The sequence below is a fragment of the Dromiciops gliroides genome, chromosome 3 (genome assembly GCF_019393635.1).
Source record: "Dromiciops gliroides isolate mDroGli1 chromosome 3, mDroGli1.pri, whole genome shotgun sequence".
NCBI lineage: Eukaryota > Metazoa > Chordata > Mammalia > Microbiotheria > Microbiotheriidae > Dromiciops > Dromiciops gliroides.
Genome location: NC_057863.1, coordinates 144895 through 171327, shown reverse-complemented (window position 1 = coordinate 171327; position 26433 = coordinate 144895). Strand labels below are relative to the sequence as shown.

Sequence of the window (26433 nt, the reverse complement as noted above, 5' to 3'; positions counted from 1 at the left end):
CTGAGACCAATTCATATTTTTCTTGGAAGCTTTGGATATAGGATCTTTCACTTTATCTTCTTCTGAGGGTATATCTTCCTTGTCACCAAAGAAACTTTCTAGGGTTCACATTTTTTTCTGTCTGCTCATTTTGCAAGCCTATTTCTTGACTTTTAACTCTTTCTTAAAGTGAAGCACTGCTTCCAGGATGCACTGTTGAAGTTTCAGGGGGTCTAAGGTGGTACAATTTAAGGAGAGGCATGTTCTCCACTTGCCTGGCCTGTGCTCTGGTCTGTAAGTAACTGCAGGCCTGCTTGCTCTTTAACCCAGGAACAGATTTATGTTTCACTGTGGTTGTAAGCTCGAGTGTGCCTGTGTCCCTCCCCAACCTGGACCACCACTCAAGACTGCTTCCTGGTGCCAAACATGGACAATACAACGGAGTTCTGCCTCAGTGCCAGCAAAGAGGCCTGCTATCTCCCCCCAGCCAAGCACTCAACCCCCTCACCAGTTTGTGAGCTGAGTTCCAGAAGTGGCCACTGTCACAACTGATCCCAAGGTTCCAGAAGCCTGTTTCTCTGTGGTGGTCTACCTGGGGCTGGATCTGTGCTGGCACAGCCCCGGTCTGCACTCTACTGGCATAACAGACCTTTCCTGCCAACCTTCTTAGTCAACTCTGGCTGGAAAATGATCTTACCCTGTCCTTTTGTGGGTTCTGCTGCTACAGGAATTGTCTTATGGCATTATTTGGAGGTATTTGGAAGGATCGAGTGAGGAGCTCTGGAAAGTCATTGTCTTTCCTCTGCCCCTCCAGGAATTGTCTTTTACCTTTTTTTGTATCCCCAGTACTTAGCACAGTGCCTGACACATAATAGATGCTTAATAAATGTTTACTGACTAATCTAATCCCCTTCCAGTATGTCTTCAAGGTCAAAACCATTTTCATAAAAATACTAAGATGTTTCCATTTCTAATATAGCATATATAAACAAAAGATATTTGGGGAGGGCTCCTCAACAATTTTTAATTCTAAGGGGCCCTAGTTAGATTATACAGTAATTAGATAGATCAGTAACTGGCTGAATGACTAGATCCAAAGACTCATCTTTTGTTGTTTAGTCAATTAGTTGTGTCAGATTCTTTGTGACCCCATTTGGGGTTTTCATGGGAAAGATTGGAAGTTTGTCATTTCCTTCTCCAGCTCATTTTACAGATGAGAAAACTGAAGCATATAGGATGAAGAAATTTGCCCAGGGTCACACAGCTAGTAACTGAGGTCAGATTTGCACTCAGGTCCTCCTGACTCTAGGGCTAACACTTTAACCACTTTACCACACAGCTTCCCTAAAGATTCAGAATGCTGGTTAAAGTCAAGTCCAAAGGAGATCAACAGCACAGTGTCCCTCACAAGCATCTTTATCAAATTTTGCAGATGATCCAGAAGTGAGATGATGGTTTTGGGAAGCAAATAGCTTACACACTGAATGACAAAGTTAGGATTCAGAAAGACCTTGAGAGGATTGAACATGGCACCAAAGTCAATGAGATGACACCCAATAGGGACCAATGTGAAGTCTCAGGCTTCTATAACAAACACATACACACACACACACATATATACCAACAAAAACCCTGCTTCCCCAGTACAAAATGGGAGAGTCAGGGCTGGACCAGAACTTGACTGACAAAGGTCTGGAGCACTACTGCCCTTATAGACCCTGCTTTTCTTCTGCCTTTAGATTTTTCTTTCTTATTTTATGTGTTCAATAAACTCTTATTATTAACAGCAAAGGCATAAATAGCAACAAACGTTCACTAATAGTCCAGAAGAGGCCAAGAGGAAGAGGGATATGAGGAGGTATTCTGCATGCTTCTATTCGTAGATGACACTGGTTTTAAAATCACGTCCCAGAACATTTAATGCAGGACCTCTTGGACAACAGCTGTAATCTCTCAGAAGAGTACGCCCTAGCCATCTACATGGAAAAATTCCACATATGCACAGTGACTATGGAGTTGGACAGCCTAAAATGCCTATACTGCCTATTCCTGGAGAGTGAATATGATTAATTACCTTCCTCTACCAATAGAAGCCTCCTTCATTACAAAGTACAGTTAGGCAAAGTAAATTAACATACTGGCCATATCTGAAAAGGCACATCATATTCTGCAACTATGGTCCATCACCTGACTAACTAAATGCAGAAGGCATACTTCACTGTTAGTTCTTTGAAGCCAGGAAGAATTCTGAAGCCTTTTAGGGTTGTTTTCCTTTACATTACTGTGGTCAGTATCAGTCATTCTTTTGTTCCTTTTCATGGGACAAAAATATTCAATTACATTAATATACAATAGTTTACTTAACTTAATCAATGCAATGATCTATCCATCATGTACTGTTTTGGGGTACCACAAAATTTCTTTTTTTGAATATTTTATATTTGACAGGTGTGTAATGATGCCCCATATGACAGGCCACATTTATTTTGGCCCCAATTAATTATCCATTTGTGCATTTTCTTTCTTTTTTTTTTTTTTTAAGTGAGGCAATTGCAGTTAAGTGACTTGGCCAGGTTCATACAGCTAGTAAGTGTTTAGTGTCTGAGGCCAGATTTGAACTCAGGTACTCCTGACTCCAGGGCTGGTGCTCTATCCACTGCGGCACCTAGCTGCCCCGCCACTTGTGCATTTTCAATGTTCGTCCAAGATAGATCTAGCTATGTGGTAATTAAATCAATGCTATTTTAGGAAAAGATCTGTGCAATCAATTGCCCTATGGCTCTACTCTTCAGACCAAAACTCCTGTCCCAGGATATAACTACTCTCTGTGTTGTCTCCTCCTATTAGAATGTAAGAGGTTTGAGGCTAGTCTTCTAATCCTAACCCTGCATGCTTTTTGATTGGTATCCACAGTACTTTTCACATAAAAATGTAATAAATGCTTTTTATTCATCCACTTATTGGGACACAACAATGTTTTTTTTTCTGTAAAACCTCAATAAGATAATTACACACATAAGGGGCAGCTAGGTGGCGCAGTGGATAAAGCACCAGCCCTGGATTCAGGAGTACCTGAGTTCAAATCCGGCCTCAGACACTTGACACTTACTAGCTGTGTGACCCTGGGCAAGTCACTTAACCCCCACTGCCCCCCCCCCAAAAAGATAATTACATACATAAACACCCTAGAATTGCATAAGTGTGTAAGCTGATGTGAAATAGCTGGAGGGGTTTTGAAAACTCATGGATGTTTTTATAGGGCAGAAAAAAAGTTTTTCTTAACCCACATGATTGCAAAAGTCCTTTGTTTTTAAAGCAAATTGCATCTTTTGAGTAAAGGTGTAACTTCTGATTGAAGGGGTTTATCATGTTTCCCTCTCCCATGTAAACTACTGATTGAGTATAACATTTACCCAGGAGAAGGCCTATGGTTTATTTCATCCATAAGCTTCTTCTCCAGTGTAGGTTCTTTGATGTGGCATAAGCTTGCACTGACAAAGCCTTTCCACATGCATTCCAATCATGATCTCTTCAATGGAAATGCTCTTATGTCACACTTTCTATTCCATTAAGAGACCTTTCTATGTTCTTTATAATAAAATTTCTCCAGTATGAAATCTGTGATATTAAGAAAGCTCTGGGCTCATAGGGAATACTGTCCCACATTCATATATTCATAAGTTTTCTCACTCATAAATTCTCTAGAGCTGAGTAAATTATTCTCTCAGGAATGCCCTCCCATATTACTTATATATACAAAATTTGTCTCCAGGAAAATTCTGATTGTGGGTCAGATATGCATTGAAGCAGAAGGCCTTACCAAATAATTTAATGTAGCAGCCCTTTCTGGTGTGAATACTCTGGTGTCAAGAAAACTCTATACTTTGGGAAAAAGCCTTTTCACCTTCATGCCACTGAAATGCTCTCCATCATGTTTAGGATGAATGCAATAGAAGAATGCTGAAGTTGGGTGATGAGACCTGAATTCATATTCTCTCATTTGTGTGACTTTGGACATGTTATTTATCTCCCAGGATACCAGTTTCTTCAATTATAAAATGAGGAGATTGGATTTGATGTCGTGCAGGGTCTCTTTCTGTACTAGAACTATGAGCTTATATTAGCCTTAGGAAAGCCTTCCTGTACTCATTAAAGATGATATTTCTATCAGGCATGAATACACTTGTTAGGTAAAATATTTACTTTTGCATCACTGTCCTTTCCAATTAGTTATTCATAAAGTTCCTCTCCAATGTGAATTCTCTGATGTTGAGTAAGCTGTGTACTCAGGCGGAATGTCTTCCCACATCGATTACATTTATAAGGTTTCTCTCCAGTATGAATTCTCTGATGTTGGGTAAGCTGTGTGCTTAGGCGGAAGGTCTTTCCACACTGATTACATTTATAAGGTTTCTCTCCAGTATGAATTCTCTGATGGAGGGTAAGCTCTGTCTTCACACAGAAGGCCTTCCCACACTGATTACATTTGTAAGGTTTGTTGCCAGTATGAATTCTCTGATGTCGGCTACACTCTTTGCTCAGGCGGAAGGTCTTTCCACACTGATTACATTCATATGGTTTTTCTCCAGTATGAAGTCTCTGGTGTCTAGTAAGCTCTGTTTTCACATGGAAAGCCTTCTGACATTCATTACATTCATAAGGTTTTTCCCCAGTATGAATTCTCTGATGTCTGGTAAGATCTGTCCTTACAAAGAAGGCCTTCCCACATTCATTACATTTATGAGGCTTTTCTCCACTGTGAATTCTCTGGTGTTCCATAAGCTGTCTTCTGAGGCCAAAGGCTTTCCCACATTCACTACATTTATGAGGTTTCTCTCCAGTATGAATTCTCTGATGTTGAATGAGAGGTTCTCTCCGGCAGAAAGCCTTCCCACAGTCATGACATTCATAAGGTTTCTCTCCAGTATGAATTCTCTGATGGCGGGTACGATCTTTGCTCAGGCGGAAGGCCTTCCCACATTGATTACATTTATAAGGTTTCTCTCCAGTATGAACTCTCTGATGTCGAGTAAGCTCTGCCCTCACACGGAATGCCTTTCCACATTCATTACATTCATAAGGCTTTTCTCCAGTGTGAATTCTCTGGTGTCTGGTAAGATCCGTCCTCACAGAGAAAGCCTTTCCACATTCATTACATTTATGAGGCTTTTCTCCAGTATGAATTCTTTGATGCTGAATAAGTGGATCTCTCAGACGGAAGGCCTTTCCACATTCTTTACATTCATAAGGTTTCTCTCCAGTGTGAATTCTCTGATGTAGAGTAAGATGTCCTTTTTGGCTGAAGGCCTTCCCACAGTCATTACACTTATGAGGCTTCTCTCCAGTATGAATTCTCTGATGTTGAAGAAGGGGGTCCCTCAGGCGGAAGACTTTCCCACAGTCATTACATTCATAAGGTTTTTCTTCAGTGTGAATTCTCTCTTCATTAAGTTTTATAGTTTGAGGGGAAGTCTCCCCAAATGTATTACATTTGGGGATTTTCTCTTTAATATCAGTTGACTGAGAGGAATGAGTAAATGGACTGAGACTGATGGCTTTTCCATATTCATTATAATCATTATAATCATTAGGTTTCTCTCCAGGAAAAAGTTTATGATATTCAATAAAATCCAATTTAGAGTCAAAGGATTTCCCACATTCATTATACTGAGAAAACGTCTCCTCTGAGTGTGAAGACAGAATGAAGCTCTTTCTGGGGACATTACATCTGTAAAGATTCTTTTTGATAGATAATTCTTGTGGAGAAAGTTTTGGTTCTATACTGAAGCTTTGGCTGTATTTATTACATTCACTGATTATGACTTTTTTGAATGTTTTCTTTTGGAGGATTTCTACTTCCTCCTCAATGCTCTCCTGTTCCCCTAACTTGACATCAAATCCCCAGGGTTCTTTCAGGCTAAAGACACAAAGACCAGACCTTGTGGGTCTGTTTGGGGATGAATGCTCCCCAGAAATGCTCAGCTTTGGAGCTGACTCTTTGAATTCAGGCCCAGTCTCTCCACCTGAAAGAAATAAAAAAGAAATAGAGTCTTTACTCACCTGCTAAATAATCCTGTTTTGTGTCTCTTCCAGAAACAAGTATTGTCAAACCTTAAAGAACAGAATAATAAAACCTTGTTTCCAGTCTTTTAGTTACCAAAAAAAACAAAACCAAACTTTCACAGTGAGATTCACAAGCACTTTCTGAGGGAGGAAGGAGAGTTATTATATATATTTTTTGGCGGGGGGGGGGGGGGGCAGGGCAATGAGGGTTAAGTGACTTGCCCAGGGTCACACAGCTAGTAAGTGTTAATTGTCTGAGGCTGGATTTGAACTCAGGTACTCCTGAATCCAGGGCTGGTGCTTTATCCACTGCGCCACCTAGCTGCCCCCCTGAGAGTTATTATATTTTAGATGAGGACACTAAAAAAATAAATAAAAATAACAAAAAGTTTTTAAAAAAAGAGAGAACACTGAGACTGAACAATTTAATTACTTTTCTAAGGCTCCACAGTCAATTAGTAGCACAGAATCAGATCATGGGATTGCTCCCTTCCATCCTCAGTCTTTTTCCCATGATTTGATAGGGACAGCTCATGGTATCTGAAAATATTTAATGAGAAGCTGGAAGCTGTCTGTTAGGGAGAACCTAGAAAGCATTCCTGAACTAACTGGGAACCTGATTGGATCACTCTGCAAATTCATTACAAATAAGATTCGGATTCTAAATCTTTTTTATGCCTAAAACAGGAAAAGAGGAATAATGGGCTGATTAACATTATTTCTTTTCCACATATACTATGTACATTATAAAGGGAATTCAGCAAAGGACACGTCAAACCCTAATGACAGGTTATTTTCAGAGACACTGGATTAAAGTGTAATTAAGTTCTGGATGATCTACTGCAAGGATAAAGCCTTATTATAGCACAGCATAGCATGAAGGGGTCAGGCTGGGGGATATTCCCTATGTGCTTCTTGTTGCAACACCTGATCTCCAGTCTGATGGGAGAAGAGGGAGACCTTCCTCTGCCTGCCTTCCAGCTCCTGCTGCCCTCTGAAGGAGCAGGGATAAGGGGCAGGCAGACAGACTTCTCTCTGTATCATCACAGGGAAACATCTATCTCCTGCTGCCAAGGTGATCTCCTAACCTTGATGTGGAGAGCCTTTGGTACAGAGAGGAGGAAGCTTCCCCTGGACCCCAGCCTTTCTTCCCTCTTCTTCTGTGTCTGTCCCTTAAGGAAGAGGAAGAAAAAAATTGGGGCAGAAGCAGGGAGATTTGTTCTTTCTATGCTGTTTTCTCCCTAACCTCTGATCTTCAGAAGGAAAGAGCAGTAGGGAAATGCAGCTTCCCACCTGACTGTGTGCTTTTCGTCTTTGACTCTATTTTTCCATCTCCTCAGAGAAGAGGGTACTCTTCCAGTCTCATATCTGCTCATACTTTCCACATCCCAGAAATTCTCAACTCCTGTAGGCTGCATCCCACCTCTTCCTTGGCCCTCCCTACTCTGCATCCTCACAGTAACCTCCAACTCCCTCTCAGGCCATCTCTCCTAGCCATTCTCTCCTTTTTTCCATCTTGACCCTGTGGTGAAACAATTCCACTCTATACTGTCTTTTTCTCAAATACCAATCATTTCATCGATTATACTCTGCCAAGCCACAACCTTGGATCCCTCCCACATCCTCCACCTTTACTCCCATACACCTGCTGCTGAACGAAAGTGGAGAACATTTCTCAACCATGCTGATTTGGTCCACTATCAACTGATGTTATACAACCTCACCTGGGTTCTCCCAGCTGCCAGGTAATCCTACCATACCTCCTTGATCAACTCCTTCTTCCGCTCCACAGTGACTCTTCTTTTTTTTTTTTCCTTGGGGCAATGTGGGTTAAGTGACTTGCCCAGGGTCACACAGCTAATAAGTGTCAAGTGTCTAAGGATGGAATTGAACTCAGGTCCTCCTGAATCCAGGGCTGGTGCTTTATCCACTGCGCCACCTAGCTGCCCCCCACAGTGGATCTTCTATTATTATTATTATTATTTTGTTTTTTGTTTTTTGAATTTTTGCAGGGCAATGAGGGTTAAGTGACTTGCCCAGGGTCACACAGCTAGTTAAGTGTCACGTGTCTGAGGCTGGATTTGAACTCGGGTACTCCTGAATCCAAGGCCAGTGCTTTATCCACTGCGCCACCTAGCTGCCCCCCACAGTGGCTCTTCTAAACCTCATCTCTCCTCAAACCTTCCAGAGCTTGCCCTCCCCCCATCTTCTCCACAGAGACCCCTGCCTCAGACTTTACAGGAAAAACGGAGGCCATTTGCTGTGAATTCCGCCTTCTCTCTTCCTTAGGTGCCTCCTGCCCCTCTCTCCTGTCTCACATGATGAGGTGGCCACACTTCTGACCAAGGCCAACCCTCTCCCTACACAAGTGAGCCCCTTCCATCTTGTCACCTCCAGCAGGTGCCCCTCTGCACCTCCTCACCCCCTTTCATTTTCTACCCCTCCTTGTCTACTGGCTTCTCCCCTGCTGTCTGTGAACATGCCCTTGCCTCCCCCAGCCTCAATAAGCTTTTTTTTGATCTTTCTATCTATGTCTCTGAACTCCTCAAAAAGGTATTTCCAATAGACGTCACTATTTCCTCTCCCCTTATTTTCTTCTTCACCCAATATAATCTGGCTTCTGACCTCATGATACCACCACAACTGTTCTCTCCAAAGTGCCCAAACCCAATGACCTTTCCTCATTTTTCAATCTTCTCGACTTTTCTGCAGCCTAACACTGCTGATCACTCTCTTTTAAGTGTTCAAGACACCACTTTCTCCAGGTTCTCCTCCTCTCTCCTCTGTCTCCTCTGCTGGGTACTCTTGAGATCATACCCTCTAAGAACAGGTGTCCCTCAGGGTTGTCTCATGGGCCTCACCTGATGACCTCCTCAGTTTCATGGATTTAATTACCATCTCTATGCTGACAATTCTCAAAACTATGCATCCTGTCCCATTCTCTCCACTGTGAGAATCGGGGCGCCACCCCCTGCCGAGAAAGACTTGAGGTGACCTTCCTAAGGTCATCTAAGCATCCAGAAGTCATGTGACAATTCATGGACCACCTGCAAGTCATATCAATCAATGGACTTGAATGCTACCAGCCAATTAACTTGGAGCTGTGTATGGGGACCACACCTCTTTCAGTTCTGCAAGGGGCTTCCGGGAGAACCGGCTAGGACTCTGTCTCTCTTTGGAAGCATGAACTGCTAGGTGAAGGTCAGTTTTTCTCTCTATCCCACACAGATCTGAGGTAGGTTTTTCCATTCTTTCAGAGACCTGTGTTCATTCTCTCTCTTCACTAACTTCTAATATACTTTAATAAATACTTAAAAGCCCAAACTGTTGCCAAATTTATCAGTAAATCTTAGCTAGTCCCCGCCCCACACACACACTTGGGGGGGCAGGTAAGGTGAACACACATTAAATTTTATTCATCACACCACTGACCTCCAATCTTGGATTTCCCAATGCCTTTCAGATACCTTGAACTTGTGAAAATTGGAATGACACCCCCTGCTGGAGAGATAACATAGGAAAGCTCCACCATGAGGAGAAGACATCTGAGGGCAAGCCATGTGGCTTGGAAAGGTCAGTTCCTTGGTATCAGGAAGTGATGTTTGCTCGTGGGTACTGTCGATCAAAGCTACCAGTCAATTAGCTTGTAGCTGTGTGTGCTTGTGGATGAGATATTTCCAGTTTTCACAGGCAGCGTGTCAGATGAAGAAGTGTCTGTCTGTCTCTCTGTCTCTGTCTCTGTCTCTCTTTTTCCCTGGGGACCTCAGGGGGAGTGGCGCTGAAATGCTGGCTCTTTGAGATAGATAGATGAATCTAGGCCTCTTTCTCTCTCTTCACCAAATTCTTATGCTCCTTAATAAATGCTTAAAAGTCTAAACTCTTGCTAAAGCTTCTAATTTATTGGTGACCACAGATTTTTAGACAGTCTAGCTAGAATCTTAGCCACCTTACAGACAGAAACTATTCAGATGGTGACCAAGAAGTACTCGAACCAGATGTCTAGTAGACATCTTGAACTCAATATATTTGAAACACAACTCATTGTCTTTCCCCCTAAACCTTTCCCCACTCCTTCCTTCCCCATTACTGTGGAGGCAACGGCCTTCTCCCAGACCCTCAGGCTTTCCTCTTAGGAATTCTCCTTGACTCCTTACCTCTCACCCCACCACATTCAATATGGTGCCAAGGCCTGTCAATTTCACCTTTCAACATCTCTAATGTACGCCCTTCTCTCCTTAGCACCTTACACCTGGACTATTGTAATAGCTTCCAGGTAATCTGCCTGCCTCGAGTCTCTCCCCATTCCAGTCTATCCTCCATTCAGCCACCAAAGTGATTTTCTTCAAGTACAAGTTTGACCTTGTCACCCCACTTCCCCATTCAGTAAATTCCAGGGGCTCCCTATTGCCCCCAGGAGCAAATACAAAATGCTCGGCTTGGCACTCAGAGCCCTTCCCACTCTGCTTCCCCCTTCCTTTCCAGCCTCCTGGCAGTTTCAGGAACATGACCCTCCTTCTCTTGGCTATGGGCACTTTCTCTGCACAGCCTCAGACCTCCTCCATTCCCAAGCTTCTCTTCCAACTCCAAATCAAAGATGCTAAGAGGAACCCCTCTTCTTCTGAGAATGGAGGCACCTCTGAGCCGGAAAATGGCAGGACACACTCCTGTGGAGGGGATGGTGAAGGGCTCTCCTGGCACACACAGGCCTGGGCAGCTCCAACACTGTAAAGGAGCTTTCCCTGACTGACCAGTAGAAACAATGTTCTCAAGGACTCACCTACCTGGTGGTCACTCGCTCACCTGGACAGATGCTGCCTGGGACTCTCCCATCTGGCCTCCAAGGGACTTCTCCTTGTTCAAACTGGTAAATCACATCTGGTTTGGAAACAAGTCCTGCTCAAAGGAAATGGGAGTCTTCTATTAAAGACATGCCCCAATGCCCTAAAAATCACCCAAGCAACAAGGATAAAGATGGAAAATGACCCAAAGAGACACCGCAGAGCTCTTCTTCCTGGTTTAGGACTGAAGTCAGAAACCTACAGTGCTCTGGCTAGGAATAAATCCGGGGCTGAAGCCAGCCTACTCTCTAATCTTGGATCCATCAGCCGAGGACCACATCAGGGCCAAAAGCAATGCCCTGGAAGAAGACAGGCTGCTCCAGGAGGTCTGAAACTGATGCTATCTCTGATCTCCCATCATGGCCCCTCAGAACCATATCAGAGGACAAACTCAACTCTAGATAGATGAAACTGTGAGGAGATCTGGGCACTGAGAGAGAAACAAAATCCAGGGTAAAAGGCTGGGCTAACTACCAACTGAGCTTAACACCCTGTCCTATGCCAGGGCTGCTGGACAGGAGACAGGAGGGCTATCAGGATGAAGCAATCCATCTAGATCCGGGATGGGCTGGCACCTGGGACTGGGTAGACCATACAAGAGTTTGGGGGGGGCGGGGAACCTGTTAACATGGACCCCTGTATCAGACCCACAGCCAATCTCTGATGATGGGATGTCCACAACAGTTTTGGAGCCATACATGAGAGACCTCCCTACAATTGTTCTCAGCCCTCATCCACTCTTTTTTATTTTTTATTTTTTAGTGAGGCAATTGGGATTTGTTACTTGCCCAGGGTCACACAGCTAGTAAGTGTTAAGTGTCTGAGGCCGGATTTGAACTCAGGTACTACTGACTCCAGGGCCGGTGCTCTATCCACTCCGCCATCTAGCTGCCCCGCTCATCCACTCTTTTAATAGTATTTTATTTTTCCAAATATATGTAAAGACAATTTTTAACATTCACTTTTATAGTTTTATTGCCCTTTGGGCATAGTTCCAAATTGATCTCCAGAATGATTAGACCGTTCACACCTCCACCAACACTGCATTAGTGCCCTAATTTTCCTACATCCCCACCAACATTTATTGTTTTCCTTTTCTGCCATATTAGCCAATGGTATGAGGTGGTACTTCAGAATTGTTTTAATTTGCGTTTTTCTAATCAAAAGTAATTTATCTGAAAAAGGCCTGTTCATATCCTTTGACCGTTTATCAATTGTGGAATGGCTTGTATTCTTATAAATTTGACTCCATTCTCTCTATATTTGAGAGATGAGGACTTTATCAGAGATGCTTGTTATAAAGATTGTTTCCCAGCTTTCAGTTTTCCTTCTCATCTTGGTTGCATTGGTTTTGTTTGTGCAAAAACTTTTTTAAATAAAAATTATCTATTTTAAAAAAAAGAGTTGGAGGGGAGGGGAAAGATTCTGGTGGAGGAAAGGCAGTGACTCTCCTGATCTCTCCACAAGACCCCTCCAAATACCTTAAAGTACTGCCGTAAGACAATTCCTGGAGCAACAGAACCCACAAAAGGACAGAGTGAAATGACGTTCCACCCAAAGACAACTTAGAAGGTCAACAGGAAAGGTCTGTCACACCTGGGTGAGAGTGGAGTACAATCCAGTACCAGCTATGTTAGCACAGTCACAGCCAGCACAGACCCAGCAGCAGCAGCAGCAGCAGCAGCAGCAGCAGCAGCAGCAGCAACTGCTTCTGGAACTCTTAGCCCACACATGATACGGGGATAGAACAACTGGCCAGAAGAAGACAACAAGCATCTCCTTGCTAGCACTGAGGCAGGACTCTGTTGCTTTGCCCATACTTGGATTCAGGTCCCAGTCCAGGGTGGCAGTCCCAGGCTGGGGAGGGGCACTAGCACACTAGTTTGTGGCCACAGTGGAGCAGGGACTCTCCTCACAGTTCCAGGGCAGAAAAGCAAGCTTGTGGTGACTCACAGACCAGAGCACAGGCCAGAAGAGTAGTAAACACCTCTCTCCTTGAATCATACCACATTGGAAGAACTGAAAACTTACAGATCCCTAGAAATATCTCTGAAAACAGCTGCACAAACCCCTTGAAGCTTGGGACAGTGCACCCTCCACCCTGGAAGTAGAACCCTACTTTAACAGAGTTAAAAGTCAAGAAATAGTCTGGGGAAATGAGCAAACAGAAAAAAATTCTGGCTACAGAAAGTTAAAATGGTGACAAGGAACATCAAAATACACCCTCAGAAGAAGATAACAAAGTCAAATCTTCTACATCCAAACCTTCCAAGAAAAATATGAATTGGTCTCAGGTCATGGAAGGACTCAAAAAGAAAGGCAGAGGAAAAAATCAGAGGAGAAATGAGAATGATGCAAAAAATTTTTTAAAAAATTTCAGAGAACTTCCGGGGCGGAGCCAAGATAGCGGAGGAAAGGCAGTGAGCTCCCGAACTCTTGACACGATTGCTCCAAAAAACATCCAAATAACGCCATAGGAAAATGCCTGGAGCAGCAAATCTCACAGAAGAATGTGCTGAAATCATCTTCTAACCAAGAACGGCTTGAAAGGTCAGAAGGAGGGAGCTGCTGTGTTGATACAGGAGTCGGGTCCAACCCCACCATCACCCTGACACAGATCCAGTCTCAGGAAGTCCTCACCAGAGAAGCAGACCCCCAGAGCCTCTGAATCAGCTGAAGCACCAGTGTTGTCTGGAACTAAGCTCACAGTCTGGTGAGAGGGCTGAGCCCTAGGCAGGGGAAAGACTACAGGGGTCTATGCTGGTGCTGAGGCAGAACTTGGATTTTACACCCCTGCTGAGAACCAGGAGGTAGGCTCGAGTAGCAGTGGCCCAGGTTGGGGAGGGGCACAGGCTCTTCAGAGCTGACAGCCACAACACACAAAGCTGGTTGATTAGCAAGTTGGTCTGGGGTCATCTAGGACCAGGAAACAGGTCGGGCAAGGGAAGAACCTGATCCTCCTTAAATCATACCACCTGGGACTTCTGAAACTTGGGATACTATAGCCTGGAAACAGTGCCCCACTTTAAGGAGCTAAAAGTCTAGTAAAGGAAAGGCAAGATGAGCCAACAGAGAAAGGTGAAGACCATAGAAAGTTTCTTCAGTAACAAGGAAGACCAAGGGGCACCCTCAGAGGAAGATGTCAACATCAGGGCCCCAAAGCTTCCAAGAAAAATATGAATTGGTCTCAGGCCATAGAGGTGCTCAAAAAGGACTTTGAAGATAAAGTTAGAGAGGTAGAGGAAAAAATGGAAAGAGAAATGAGGGTGATACAGGAAAGACATGAGAAAAAAGTCAACAGCTTGAAAAGTCAAATGGAAAAGGAGGTACAAAAGCTCTCTGATGAAAATAATTGCCCTAAGAATGAGGATTGAACAAATGGAAGCCAGTGACTTTATGAGAAACCAAGACACAATAAAGCAAATCCAAATGAATAAAAAAATAGAGGGCAATGTGAAATATCTCCTGGGAAAAACTGCTGACCTGGAAAATAAGTCCAAGAGAGAGAATTTGAAAATTATTGGTCTACCTGAAAACCATGATCAAGGAAAGAGCTTAGACACCATCTTCCAAGATATTCTCAGGGAAAATTGCACTGAAATTCTAGAAGCAGAAGCTAAAATAGAAATTGAAAGAATCCACCGATCACCTCCAGAAAGAGATCCCAAAAAGAAAACTCCTAGGAATATTATAGCCAAATTCCAGAGCTTTCAGGTCAGGAGAAAATATTGCAAGCTGTCAAAAAGAAAGAATTCAAGTACTGTGGAGCCCCAGTCAGGATAGCACAAGATCTAGCAGCTTCTACATTAAAGGACTGGACGGCATGGAATATGATATTCCAGAGGGCAAAGGAAATGGGATTACAACCAAGAATCACCTACCCAGCAAAACTCAGCATTATCTTTCAGCAGAAAAAAATAGAACTTTAATGAAAAAGAAGACTTTCAGATATTTGTGATGAAAAGACCTCAACTGAATAGCAAATTTGACTTTTAAATACAAGACCCTAGAGAACCATAAAAAAAATTGGAGCTGGGGGACATACCTGGGGTCATACAGTGGGTGACTGTCTTGTGTCTGAGGCCAGGTTTTGGCTGGGATCCCCCTGGGTCCAGGGTGATGCTTTGTCCACTGTGTCCCCTAGCTAGGTGATGACATCTTTAGGGTTAAATTGAGGGGTAAAGGGAATGCACTGGGGGAGGGGGAAGGGCAGAGGTAAAATCCTACATGAAAGAAACAGGAAAAGGCTTATGGAGTGGGGGAAGAGATGGGAGAGGAGGAGGGCAGTAAATGAATTTTACACTCAACAGAAAAGACTCAAAGACCTTAAACTCATCAGAGCTGCCTCAAGGAGAGACTAACACACACACACACACACATACAACTGGGTGGAGTAATCTATTTAATCTGGGCAATAAATGAGCCTAACACTCATCAGAATTGGCTCAAAAACCTCAATCTCATTAGAATTGGCTCAAGGAGAGAATAATGTACACACTCAATTGGGTGGAGTAATCTCTCTAACCCTGCAGGAAAATAGGAGGGGAAGGGGATAAAGAGAGAGGGGCAAAAGAAGGAAGGGCAGAGTTGGGAAGGAGACAGACAGAAGCAAATCCCTTTTGAAGAGTGATAGGATGAAAGAAGATGGATAATAGAATAAATATCATGGGGAAGGGAATAGATGGAAGGGAAACAGTTAACAATAGTAATCATGAAAAAGAGAAAAGGGGGAAAATTTGTACAAAAAATATTTATAGCAACTCTTGGTGGAGGCTAAGAATTGAGAATCAAGGGAATTCCATCAATTGAGGAATGATGGAAAAAGCTGTGCTATATGATTGTAGTGGAATGGTCTTGTTCTACAGGAAATGACAAATAGGATGATCCCAGAAAAACCTTGAAAGACTAATGAAAATCAATGTATAGTGAAGTGAGCAGAGCTGAGAGGAAATTATGCATAGTGACAGCAGGATTGTTCAATGAGCAATTGTGAATGACTCAACTACTCTCAGCAGTGCAATGATCCAAGACAATCCCAAGGAACTAATGAGGAAGCTTACTATGCACCCCTATAGAAAAAACTGATAAAAAAAACACTTGTGGATTGTACATATATAACCTGATTGCGATCTTGTGGAGGGGGGAGGAAAGGGAGGGAGGGAGAAAAATGTAAAACTCTAAATCTTATGAAAATGAATGTTGAAAACTACCCTTACATGTAAATGGAAAATAAAATACATGTTTGTTGCTAAAAAAAAAAAAAGTTGGGGAGAAGTGAAAAAAAAAATTTCAACAGCTTGGTAAAGGAGACCAAAAAAACCCCCCAAAACAAACAAACAAATAAAACCCTGAAGAAAATAACACCTTAAAAAACAGACTAGGCCAAATGGTAAAAGAGGTACAAAAATCCAATGAGGAAAAGAGTGCCTTGAAAAGGCAAATTAGCCAAATGGAAAAGGAGGTACAAAAGCTCACTGAAGAAAATAACTCCCTAAAATTTAGGATTGAGCAAATGGAAGCTAATGACTTCAAGAGAAATCAAGAAACAATAAAACCAAAAGAATGAAAAATAGAAGGCAGTGTGAAATATCTCACTGGAAAAATAACTGACCTGGAAAATAGATCCAGGAAAGATAATTTGAAAATTATTGGACAACCAGAAAGCCATATCAAAAAAAGTCTAGATATTATCTTCCAATAAACTGTCACGGAAAACTGCCCTGATATTCTAGAAGCAGAAGGTAAAATAGAAATTGAAAGAATCCACCGATCACCTCCTGAAAGAGATCTCCAAATGAAAACTCCCAGAAATATTATACCCAAATTCCAGAGCTCCCAGGTTGAGGAGAAAATATTGCAAGCAGCCAGAAAGTAACAATTCAAGTATTGTGGAGCCACAGTCAGGATAACACAAGATTTAGCAGCATCTAAATTAATGGATCAGAGGGTTTGGAATATGATATTCCAGAGGGCAAAGCAACTGGGATTACAACCAAGAATCACCTACCCAGCAAAACTGAGTATAACCCTTCAGGGAGGAGGGGATGGGATTCAATGAAAAAGAGGACTTTCAGGCATCTTGATGAAAAGATCTGAGCTGAATAGAAAATTTGACTTTCAAATACAAGACTCAAGAGAAGCATAAAAAAGGTAAATGGGAAAAAGAAATCATAAAGGATATTAAAAGGTTAAACTGTTTATATTCCTACATGGGAAGATGATAATTGTAACTTATAAGAACTTTCTCAATATTAGGGCAGCTGGATGGAGCATATATAGACAGCACAGGTGTGAGCTGACTATGAAGGGATGATATTGTGGAAATTTATATTGATTTAGGGGCCCTGCCTTTGGGCTGAGATTAAAAAGCCTTAGGCCCTCAGGGTTTTTTCCTGTGTGAGGGACTTATGCCCCTCCCCCTCTACTTCACCTGAGCCAAAAGAAGCCCTGTGGGCTTTTCAGGACACCAGGTCAGATGGGGGGGGGGGGGAGAAGAAGCCTGAGCTCCCTATGCCCTGAGGGGAGGTGCCCCAGTGATCCCAGGCTTGTCCTGCCAGACCCTAGCATAGCCCATGCAGAGTTTCCAGGTGCACAGCAGGGTACACGGGCCCTTTGAGTCCCGCTGGGCACAGCTCTAATGCAGCCAGCGGATTAGCTTGGTGTGTGCAGGGGCACAGAGAGCTCAAGGTTTGAGGGGAAAGAAGGAACATATATATAGGGTGGCTGACAAGAGAGAACGGGGATGCCAGAGGACTAGGAGGACTAGGAGGACGCAATGAGCCAGAAGATCAAGAGGACGGACAGAAGGGGGGCTGATACAAGGATGCTAAGGAGACTGAGGCTGTGTAAAGAGAGGGGCTGACAGAGACGGAGAAAAGGCTAAGAGCAAGGAAGAAGAACGCCAGAAGGCTAGAGACACGGAGAGGTCAGTGAGAAAGGGACTCTAGAGATGCCAGGGGGTTGGCAACAGAGGTGAGGATGCTAAGGGGCTTTTTAGGGGGGTCGACAAAGTGAAAGGGGCTTGGAGTTAGAAGTGAAAGTGAAGCAGGGAAGCAGAAGTGAAGGAGAAAAAGAGTGAAAGAGAAAGCTGGAGCATACCCTAAGGCAAGAAGAGGCAAGGGCCCTTATTGTATTAAAAGCAGACAGGTTGTATAATTTGCATTTCTTAACCCTTATCTCTTACATTGATTTTTATAAATAAACTCTGCTTTGATTATTTAATTAAGAGGCTTCTTAATCTTTTGCTTATCAACTTGGGAACAGAGCAGTGGGGGAAATTTTATAAATGGCCCATAGGAAATTAATAGCAGTCAGATAGCCAGTCAGTCAAAAAGTCCCCACATTAGTCCTCTAGTAAGATTAGTCATCCACAGATTAGACCCCCCCCCCTAGTGATATTAGGCCTAAATCAGTAAAATATTCTTACAATATCAATAACAAAATGAAGGGGTGATGAATAAAGCACTGACCCTGGATTCAGGAGGACCTGAGTTCAAATCTGGCCTCAGACATTTGACATTTACTAGCTGTGTGACCCTGGGTAAGTCACTTAACCCTCATTGTCTCACAAAAAAAAATGAAGGGGTGAGAGAAGAATGCACAGGGTGAAAAAGAAAAGGAGAGGTGTAATGGGGTAAATTATCTCACATAAAAGAAGCAAGGGAAAAAAAATTTAAAAAGAAGCAAGAAAAATGCTTATTCTTTTTTTCCCCCCCAGCTTGTAAAAGCAGCCATGAGCAGCAAAGTCTCTTGTGACACTCTCTACGAAGCTGTGCGAGAGGTCCTGCATGAAAACCAGTGTAAATGCAGAAAGTTTTTGGAAACTGTGGAGCTGCAGATCAGTTTGAAGAATTATGATCCCCAAAAGGACAAATGTTTCTCTGGTACTGGACCATACCCTGACCTAAATTTTCTGTGTGTCCTGGGAGACCAGCAGCACAGTGGTGATCCCAAGACTGTAGAAATCCCCCACATGATGTTAATTTACTGTTGGTGGAGTTGTGAAAAGATCCAACCATTCTGGAGAGCAAACTGGAACTATGGCCAAAGGGTATATACCCCATTGATCCAGCAATACCACTGCTAGGTTTATATGCCAAAGATATCCCCCAAAAGAGAAAAAGACCTATTTGTGCAAAAATACTTATAGCAGCTCTTTTTGTGGTGGCTAAGAATTGGAAATCAAAGGAATACCCATCAATTGATGGAATGTTATAGTGCTCTAAGAAATGACAAACAGGATGATTTCAGAAAGCCTGGAAAAACTTGTATGTATTGAAGTGAGCAGATTCAGGAGAACACTGTGCATAGAGACAGCAATATTGTTTGATGAACAACTGTGAATGACTTGACTATTCTCAACAATATAATGATCTAAGACAATCCCAAAGGACTATTGATGAAACATACTACCCACCTCCAAAGAAAGAATTTATATTGATGGGGTGAGAAAATACTGCACTGGAAGGAAAGAAAGGATTGAACAGGGTAAATTAACCCACATAAAAGAGGCATAAAAGAACTTTTATAATGGAGGGGAAAGATGGAGGTGGCGGGCAAAGCTTAAACCTTACTCTCATCAAAACTGGCTCAAAAAAGGAATAACATACATACTCAGTTGGATATAGAAATCTATCATGCTATAAGGAAGTAAAAAAAGGGATGTGAAATAATAGAAGGGGGAAAGGTAACTGATAAAAAGGAAGGGCTATTGGGGAAGGTAGTGATTAGAAGTAAAACCCTTGTGAGGAGGGTAAGGGTGGGGGGTAAGAGAGAGGAGGGGATAAAAAAGTAGAAAATAGCATGAAGGGAAATACAGTTATCATAAGTATAAATGTGAATGGGATGAACTTACCCATTAAATGGAAGTGGATAGCAGTATGGATTAAAAACCAAAATCCTACAATATGTTGTTTACAAGAAACACATTTGAAGCAGAGAGATACACACAGGGTAAAGGTAAGGGGCTGGAATAGAATTTATAATGCTTCAACTGAAGCAAAGGGAGTAGGGGTAGCAATGATTTCAGCCAAAGCAAAAGCAAAAATAGACCTAATAAGGGCAGCTAGGTAGCACAGTGGATAAAGCACCGGCCCTGGATTCAGGAGTACCTGAGTTCAAATCCGGCCTCAGGCACTTACTAGCTGTGTGACCTTGGGCAAGTCACTTAACCCCCACTGCCCTGCCAAAAAAAACAAACAAAAAAAATAGACCTAATAAAAGAGGTAAAGAAGGAAACTAGATCTTGCTGAAAGGTACAAAAGACAATGAAGTCTTATCAATACTTAATATATATCCACCAAATGGTATAGCATCTAAATCTCTGAGGAAGTAAAATGAGTTACAAGAGGAAATAGATAACAAAACTGTACTAGTGGGGGAACCTTAACTTTCCCCTCTCAGAACTGGATAAATTTAACCAAAAAATAAGAAAGAAGCTAAGGAAGTGAATAAAATTCTGGAAAAGTTAGACATGACAGATCTCTGGAAAAAACTTAATGAGAATAGAAAGAAATATACCTTTTCCTCAGCAGTACATGGCACCTACAGAAAAAGTGAGCATGTGTTAGGACAAAAAACTTCACAACCAAATGCAGAAAAGCAGAAATAGGAAATATACCCTTTTCACATCATAATGCAATAAAAATCACATTAAATAATAGACATTTGAAAGAAATTAAAAATTAATTGAAAATCAAATAATCTAATCCTAAAAAACAAGTCAAAGAAGAAATCATAGAAACAATAATTTCATTGAAGAAAAATGACAATGAGACAACATATCAATAGTAGAGTCAAATTTTCAAAAGTACAAGTCATTCCCCAATTGATAAATGGTCAAAGGATATGAACAAGCAGTTTTCAGACAAAGAAATCAAAGCTATCTGTAGTCATATTAAAAAAATGTTCTAAATCACTATTGATGAGAGAAATGAAAATTAAAAGAACTCTGGGGTACCACCACACACTGATCAGAATGGGTAATATAAAAAGGAAAATATTGGATGTTGGAGGGGATGTGGGAAAAGTGGGATGTTAACCCACTGCTGATAGGCTTGTGAATGGATCCAACTGTTCTGGAGAGCAATTTGGAACCATGCCCAAAGGGCTATGGGACTGTTCATATCCTTTAATCCAGCAATACCACTGCTAGGTTTATATCCCAAAGACGTCCCAAAAAAGTATAAAATACCAAAAATATTTACAGCAGTGAGCAGAACCAAGAGAACCTTGTGCACAGAGACAGCAGTATTGTTGGATGAAGAACTGTGACAGACTTCACTATTCTCAACAATACAATGATTCAAGAAAATCCCAAAGGACTATTGATGAAATATACTATCCATCTCCAAAGAAAGAACTGAAGCATGCTATTTTTTCTCTTTCTTTCATTTTTTTCCTTTTTATTTGAGTGTTCTTATACAAAATGACTAATATGGTAATATTTTACATAATTGCACATGTATAACCTATATCTGATTGCTTACTACCTCAGGGAAGAGAAGGAGAAATAGAATTTGGAACTGAAACTTTAAACAAAATGTTACTTTTAAAAAAGTATATAAGCAGGTAGAAAGAAAGAATCCAAGTGCAAAAGAATCACCTGGACTATCCCATGAAACTCAGCTTCAATTATGACTTAAGGAAAGAGGAATTTTGAACATAATCTACCCAAAAGAAAAAGGCTTACAGTCAAGAATCAAAATCTCGGGGAAAATGAATTTATACATTCTAGAGTAGGAGATCTCAAAGTATTTCTGATAAGAAGATGGGGCAAACAAACAGGCCTTTGTCCTCACTGTCTCTGGCAGAATCTGGAGGTTCTTCCCAAGGTTTAACAAGGTGATTTGCCTGATAAATATTTATTGACTAACAGAATGAATCCTTGGGCTGCACAGGGGCTCAGGTCACACAGCCTATGTGAAGGAGGGGATTTGGGGTGCTGAGCCTGAGGCCCAGGAAACTGTCCTCACCTAGGTAGAGCAGGTTTCTGTAGTTCTCCATCATCACATCTTGGTACAGCTCCTTCTGAGAAGGGTCTAGGTAATGCCACTCCTCCTGGGTGAAGACCACCACCACATCCTGGAAGGTCACCGGCCCCTAAAATACCAAATGAATTTATTTGTAATTATCGAAAGGCCCTGAGGGTCAAGGGTGAGAGGCCAGGAATGAGGAGATGGGAAGGTTAGGGGAGTAGTTCTTAGTATTCTGGCTTCACTTTGATCCATACAAACATGTATTGACATCTTAGAGATGGAATCACGTCCTATCACAGCAGCCACTGTGGAGAAAGTAGCATGTCATAGGAGAAAGGGGGCTGCATTCGAAGCCGGAGGATGTGGGCTTAAGTTCTCCCTCTTTCCTATTTATTGCCTCTGTGACCTTGGGCAGGACCATTACCTTCTCTGCTGCTTCAAGCAGTTTGTAAGGCCTCTCCCAGCTCCTGAAATCGCTGTGAGGATACTGTGGGGGAAACTGAGTCTAGGAAAGCCACACCACAAGATCCTCTTCTTTTGGCTCTCACTACATAGCTCAAGGTTGCCAGGACACACCCTCTCTCCCCAGGAGCTCCACCACACCAGGAATGTGACTCTGACACACCCAGCTTGGACCTGTCTTTAGACAACATAAACCTCAACTGTCACATTCCACCCAGAAGAATTTGTGGTCGATGGGGGGCTGATGGCTCCAGACTTCAGCTAAAGGCAATGCGAGCATCCATCTTCTAGATCATGAAATCATGCACAAGGATGGGTGATCCATCTGACTGCTCAGTCCAAGGACCCAGGTGCAGGCTGCACCCTCTCCTTCCCTTGGGCCAAGTTTTTGTTCTGCTGGCTCTCCCAGAACAGCCCCAGAGAATCCCTTGGGGCAGCATTTCTTCTCCAGAGTGGCCAGGGCCCAGCTTCCCTTCTTATTCCTTGCCTGACATTAACAGCATCAATGCAGAGTTCTCTTTTCTCTGCATCAAGAAGTCCTACATGGCTTGGCCCTGTGCACGAGACACCCCTTGTTGAAGGACAGCCCATGCTTGCTTCAGTCTCCCAAGGGACCTTCTGCTTCACAATCAACCCACACTCATTGACCATTAGTCCCAATGTGACTGACCTGACACTGGGAGCTCAGAACCCTCCAGCTCCCGGGTTGCCTCACAAGTTCCACAGAGCTTATGGGTCACAGATACTCCTGGGTCTTTTTCAGACATGGCATTCCAAAAGTCTTAGGGTAGTTGTCAGCTCTGACAGTGTGCCCTGCATTAAGGTGTGGACTTTTTGAACCCAAGTATAAGAGTTTACCTGATATGTGTTCACTGTCATCCAGTAAGATTCGGTGCTACTCTCTAGGCTACTGAGATCTCATTTATTTATCTGACCAGCCATTCAATATTCTGGCTCCCATGCTGATTCCTGCTAGGATGGGTGAGGGGAATGCCCTTCCCCTTGCTGCAGAACCATCCAAACTTCAAGATGTTATGAGCAAAGTGCTCCTGGGGATTCAAATCCTGGCTCTGTTCCTTCTTACCAGTGTGATTTCTGGCAGTGTTTCCTTGCTGAGGGCCTCAGTTTCCTGCTGTGTAAAATGGATGAGCTGGATTCTCAGGTTTTTCTAGTTCAAAGTTCTCTGATGGGCCCAGAGAGAGAGACAGACAGAGAGAGAGAGAGAGAGAGAGAGAGAGAGAGAGAGAGAGAGTGTGTGTGTGTGTGTGTGTGTGTGTGTGTGTGTGTGTATGTGTGTAGAGGGCAGGTGACACTGATGATGAGGGTGAGATATTAGAAAGATGTGATGTTGATTTCTTGAGACAGGAATGTCCCACTTACCTGGGGGGTCCTGGCTGTCAGAAGCACTGGGGCCATTCCTACTTCCAGAGTTCACTCCTCAGGGAAGAGCAGGGTGTAGGTTAGGCAGAGCTGGGGAGGAAAAGCAAATTGTAAAGAAGCTCCCTGACACCTGCCCCACCCCCTTGCCTGCTCCTACCTCTTCCCCTCTTATTTAGCACCTAATATGGACAAAGCCCTGCACTAGATGCTGGGGTCACAAAGACAACCAGAAAGTCCCTGCCCTCAAGAAGCTTACATCTGCAAGAAAACATTGACAGAATAATCAGCACAGTGACCTGGGGTCCGAATCCCTTATCCAAATGGATGTAATGTTGAATGGCAGTCACTTAACCTTGTCTGGGTCTCAAGTTCCTTATGGAGAAAATGGGTGAGTCATCTCTAGCTCCTAGGGTTATTGTGAGCAATGAAGTGGAAAATATCTAAGGCTTTCATGCCCCAAATCAATCCTTCTTACTATGTACAAATACAATAAAGACAAGGTAATTGAGAAAGGAAAGCCCACTAACAAATGGGGAAGGCAGGGACAGTTCCTCAGAAGTAGCTCTTGCTTAGATTGAGGCTTGCTAAGAAAGGCAGATATGAAGAAAATGCATTTCAAGCATTGGGGGCAGTCTGGGGAAATGCCCGTAGGCTGTAGATGGGAACAAACAGCTGGTACTGAAGTTTGGGTGGAACGTAGACTGCTGGACAGGATGTCAAACAGGATTAAGAGGTGGATGGTGGAGGGCTTTAAATGACAAGCTTAGGAATTTGTATTTTATGCAGGCACTGAATTAAAACCAAACTCAGATGATATTGTTGGGAGTGGAAAGAAAATGGACAGGACTTAATAATAACAGCTAACATTTATAGGGTGCTTACGATCTGCCAGGTACTATACTAAGCATTTTGCAATTATTATCTCATTCAATCCTCACAGCAGACAGGGGAGGTAGGTGCTATTATTATCCCCATTTACAGATAAGGAAACTGAGACAAACAGAAGTGTCTGAGGCCAGATTTGAACTCAGGTCTCCCTGAGTGCAGGTCTGGGGATCTCTGGCACCTAGCTAGGACTTGATAACTGGATCAGTCAAGGGAGTGGGCTTCCACACAATCACGAAAGGGGGAGGTAAGGGAGGAGATCAAGGAGGATAAGGGGGAGATTGGAGAACACAAGATCAAGAGATGCAGAAGAGAAGAGAGGGGGAATGAAGAGGAAGGTAAGAGGCTGAAGGGCAAAGAGCAAGGAGATGGGCCGTGCAGACAGGAGGAAAATTAGGGAATGAATTAGTTAGGAGATGGAACAAATTGGAGGGGAAGGGTTAGAGGAGGTCATAGGTGGGGGAAGGAAAAGGTCAAGTGAGGAAACCCACACGGAGCAGGGGGGTGGGAGAGAGGTCTGGTGGGAAGAGAGGAGAAATAGGGGCGAAGGGAGGTGGCGCGATGCTGGGCAGATGCCGGGATGGAGAAAGATCAAGCAAGGGCAGGCGCGGGACACGCGGCACAAGGTAGGAGGTCAAGGAGCAGGAGGTAGGTAGGGGGCGAGAAAGGGCCAGCTGACCCCTTAGCCGAAATGGACGAGACCTGCAGGTGTAGGACCGCTGCCCACGAGGCTGCGGAGGCGGAAGCGGAAATCACGTAAGGATACGCATTTTCTTCCCCTCCCCTCTAGCACGGAGGTGCGTGCTACCGTTTCCATGACAACTGACCAGGTTAATGGAAGGAAGCAGCTGCCCCGGAGCGCAAGGCCTGCTGGGAAGGGTAGTCCAGAATCAGGGACTGCTTATTTACCTTGTGCACTCTCGGGGCATTCTCCCTCTCCCGCCCCTTCCCCTCGGTAAACTCCATACTGCTCTTCCTTGGGGAGGTGGTCCCCCAGCTGGGCCCCGGGGATCACCGCTCTCGCTCCCCCTCCTCGCTCCCTTAACTTACGGATGTGCCTGCCGTCCAACTGCAGAGATGCTCCATGTACCCAGGTGTGCCTTGGCTGTGCATATCGACACTTGGTCCCGTTTACACATTCTTCCTCCTCCAACCGCCCCCCCCCTTCACCCGGCCCCTCCTCCCCTTTCCAGGACTTCATACCTAGCCATAGGGAAGGGGTCGACTTCTAAGCTGGGCTTCAGATATCCTCAAGCAGACCTCTCTTGGGGACATCCTCTGCCCCACCAGAAGCTTCTGGGCCTGCACCCTGAAGCATCATCTGGCCTTCTGGAAAGGAAAGTTCCTCAGAGCCCTGCTGAACTTGTCCCTCCCACTTCTAGGATTTCTGCCTAACATGTTGGAAGCCTTTCCTGATGCTTATTAACATTTTGTGGATATTAGTGGGATACTTGGGCCATGGGTTATCACAGGCACCTGCTTGGTTTTTCAATTATGTTTCCTGGTTGATATCTTTACCCCTGCTTGCAAGTCAGTGAACTACTGAGAATATTCTGTAATGTATTGAAGGCCATCACACGCCCCTCCTGTTGCCCTTTGAGTTACTCACAATTTTGACTTTTCTGCCATTTTTGTGTACTATATTTCAGAGCTACATATCACCATCTAAAGAATACCAATGTTACAAACAGGTTCTTTGTTCATGGAATAGCTTGGGATGATTGAAAGCATCCCAAAAGGTAGACTGAAAATTAATTAGAAACTAAATAATCTCATTCTAAAGAATGAGTGGGTCAGACAACAAATCATCGAAACAATAACTTCATCCAAGAGAATGACAGCCAAAGCAG

At 43.3% G+C, this 26433-nt stretch overlaps 1 protein-coding gene across 1 annotated transcript; it reads right to left on the bottom strand.

Annotated features, from left to right (window-relative positions):
• Window positions 1-297: 297 nt before the first annotated feature.
• Window positions 298-25320, bottom strand: LOC122745993 (zinc finger protein 883-like). Its single transcript, XM_043991456.1, has 5 exons — window positions 25263-25320; window positions 23699-23788; window positions 21854-21980; window positions 10843-10935; window positions 298-6002 (listed from the first exon to the last, which is right to left on the bottom strand). Exons 2-5 carry the CDS (start codon window positions 23732-23734, stop codon window positions 4210-4212), a joined length of 2049 nt encoding a protein of 682 aa, XP_043847391.1. The 5' UTR covers window positions 23735-23788; window positions 25263-25320; the 3' UTR covers window positions 298-4209.
• Window positions 25321-26433: the final 1113 nt, after the last annotated feature.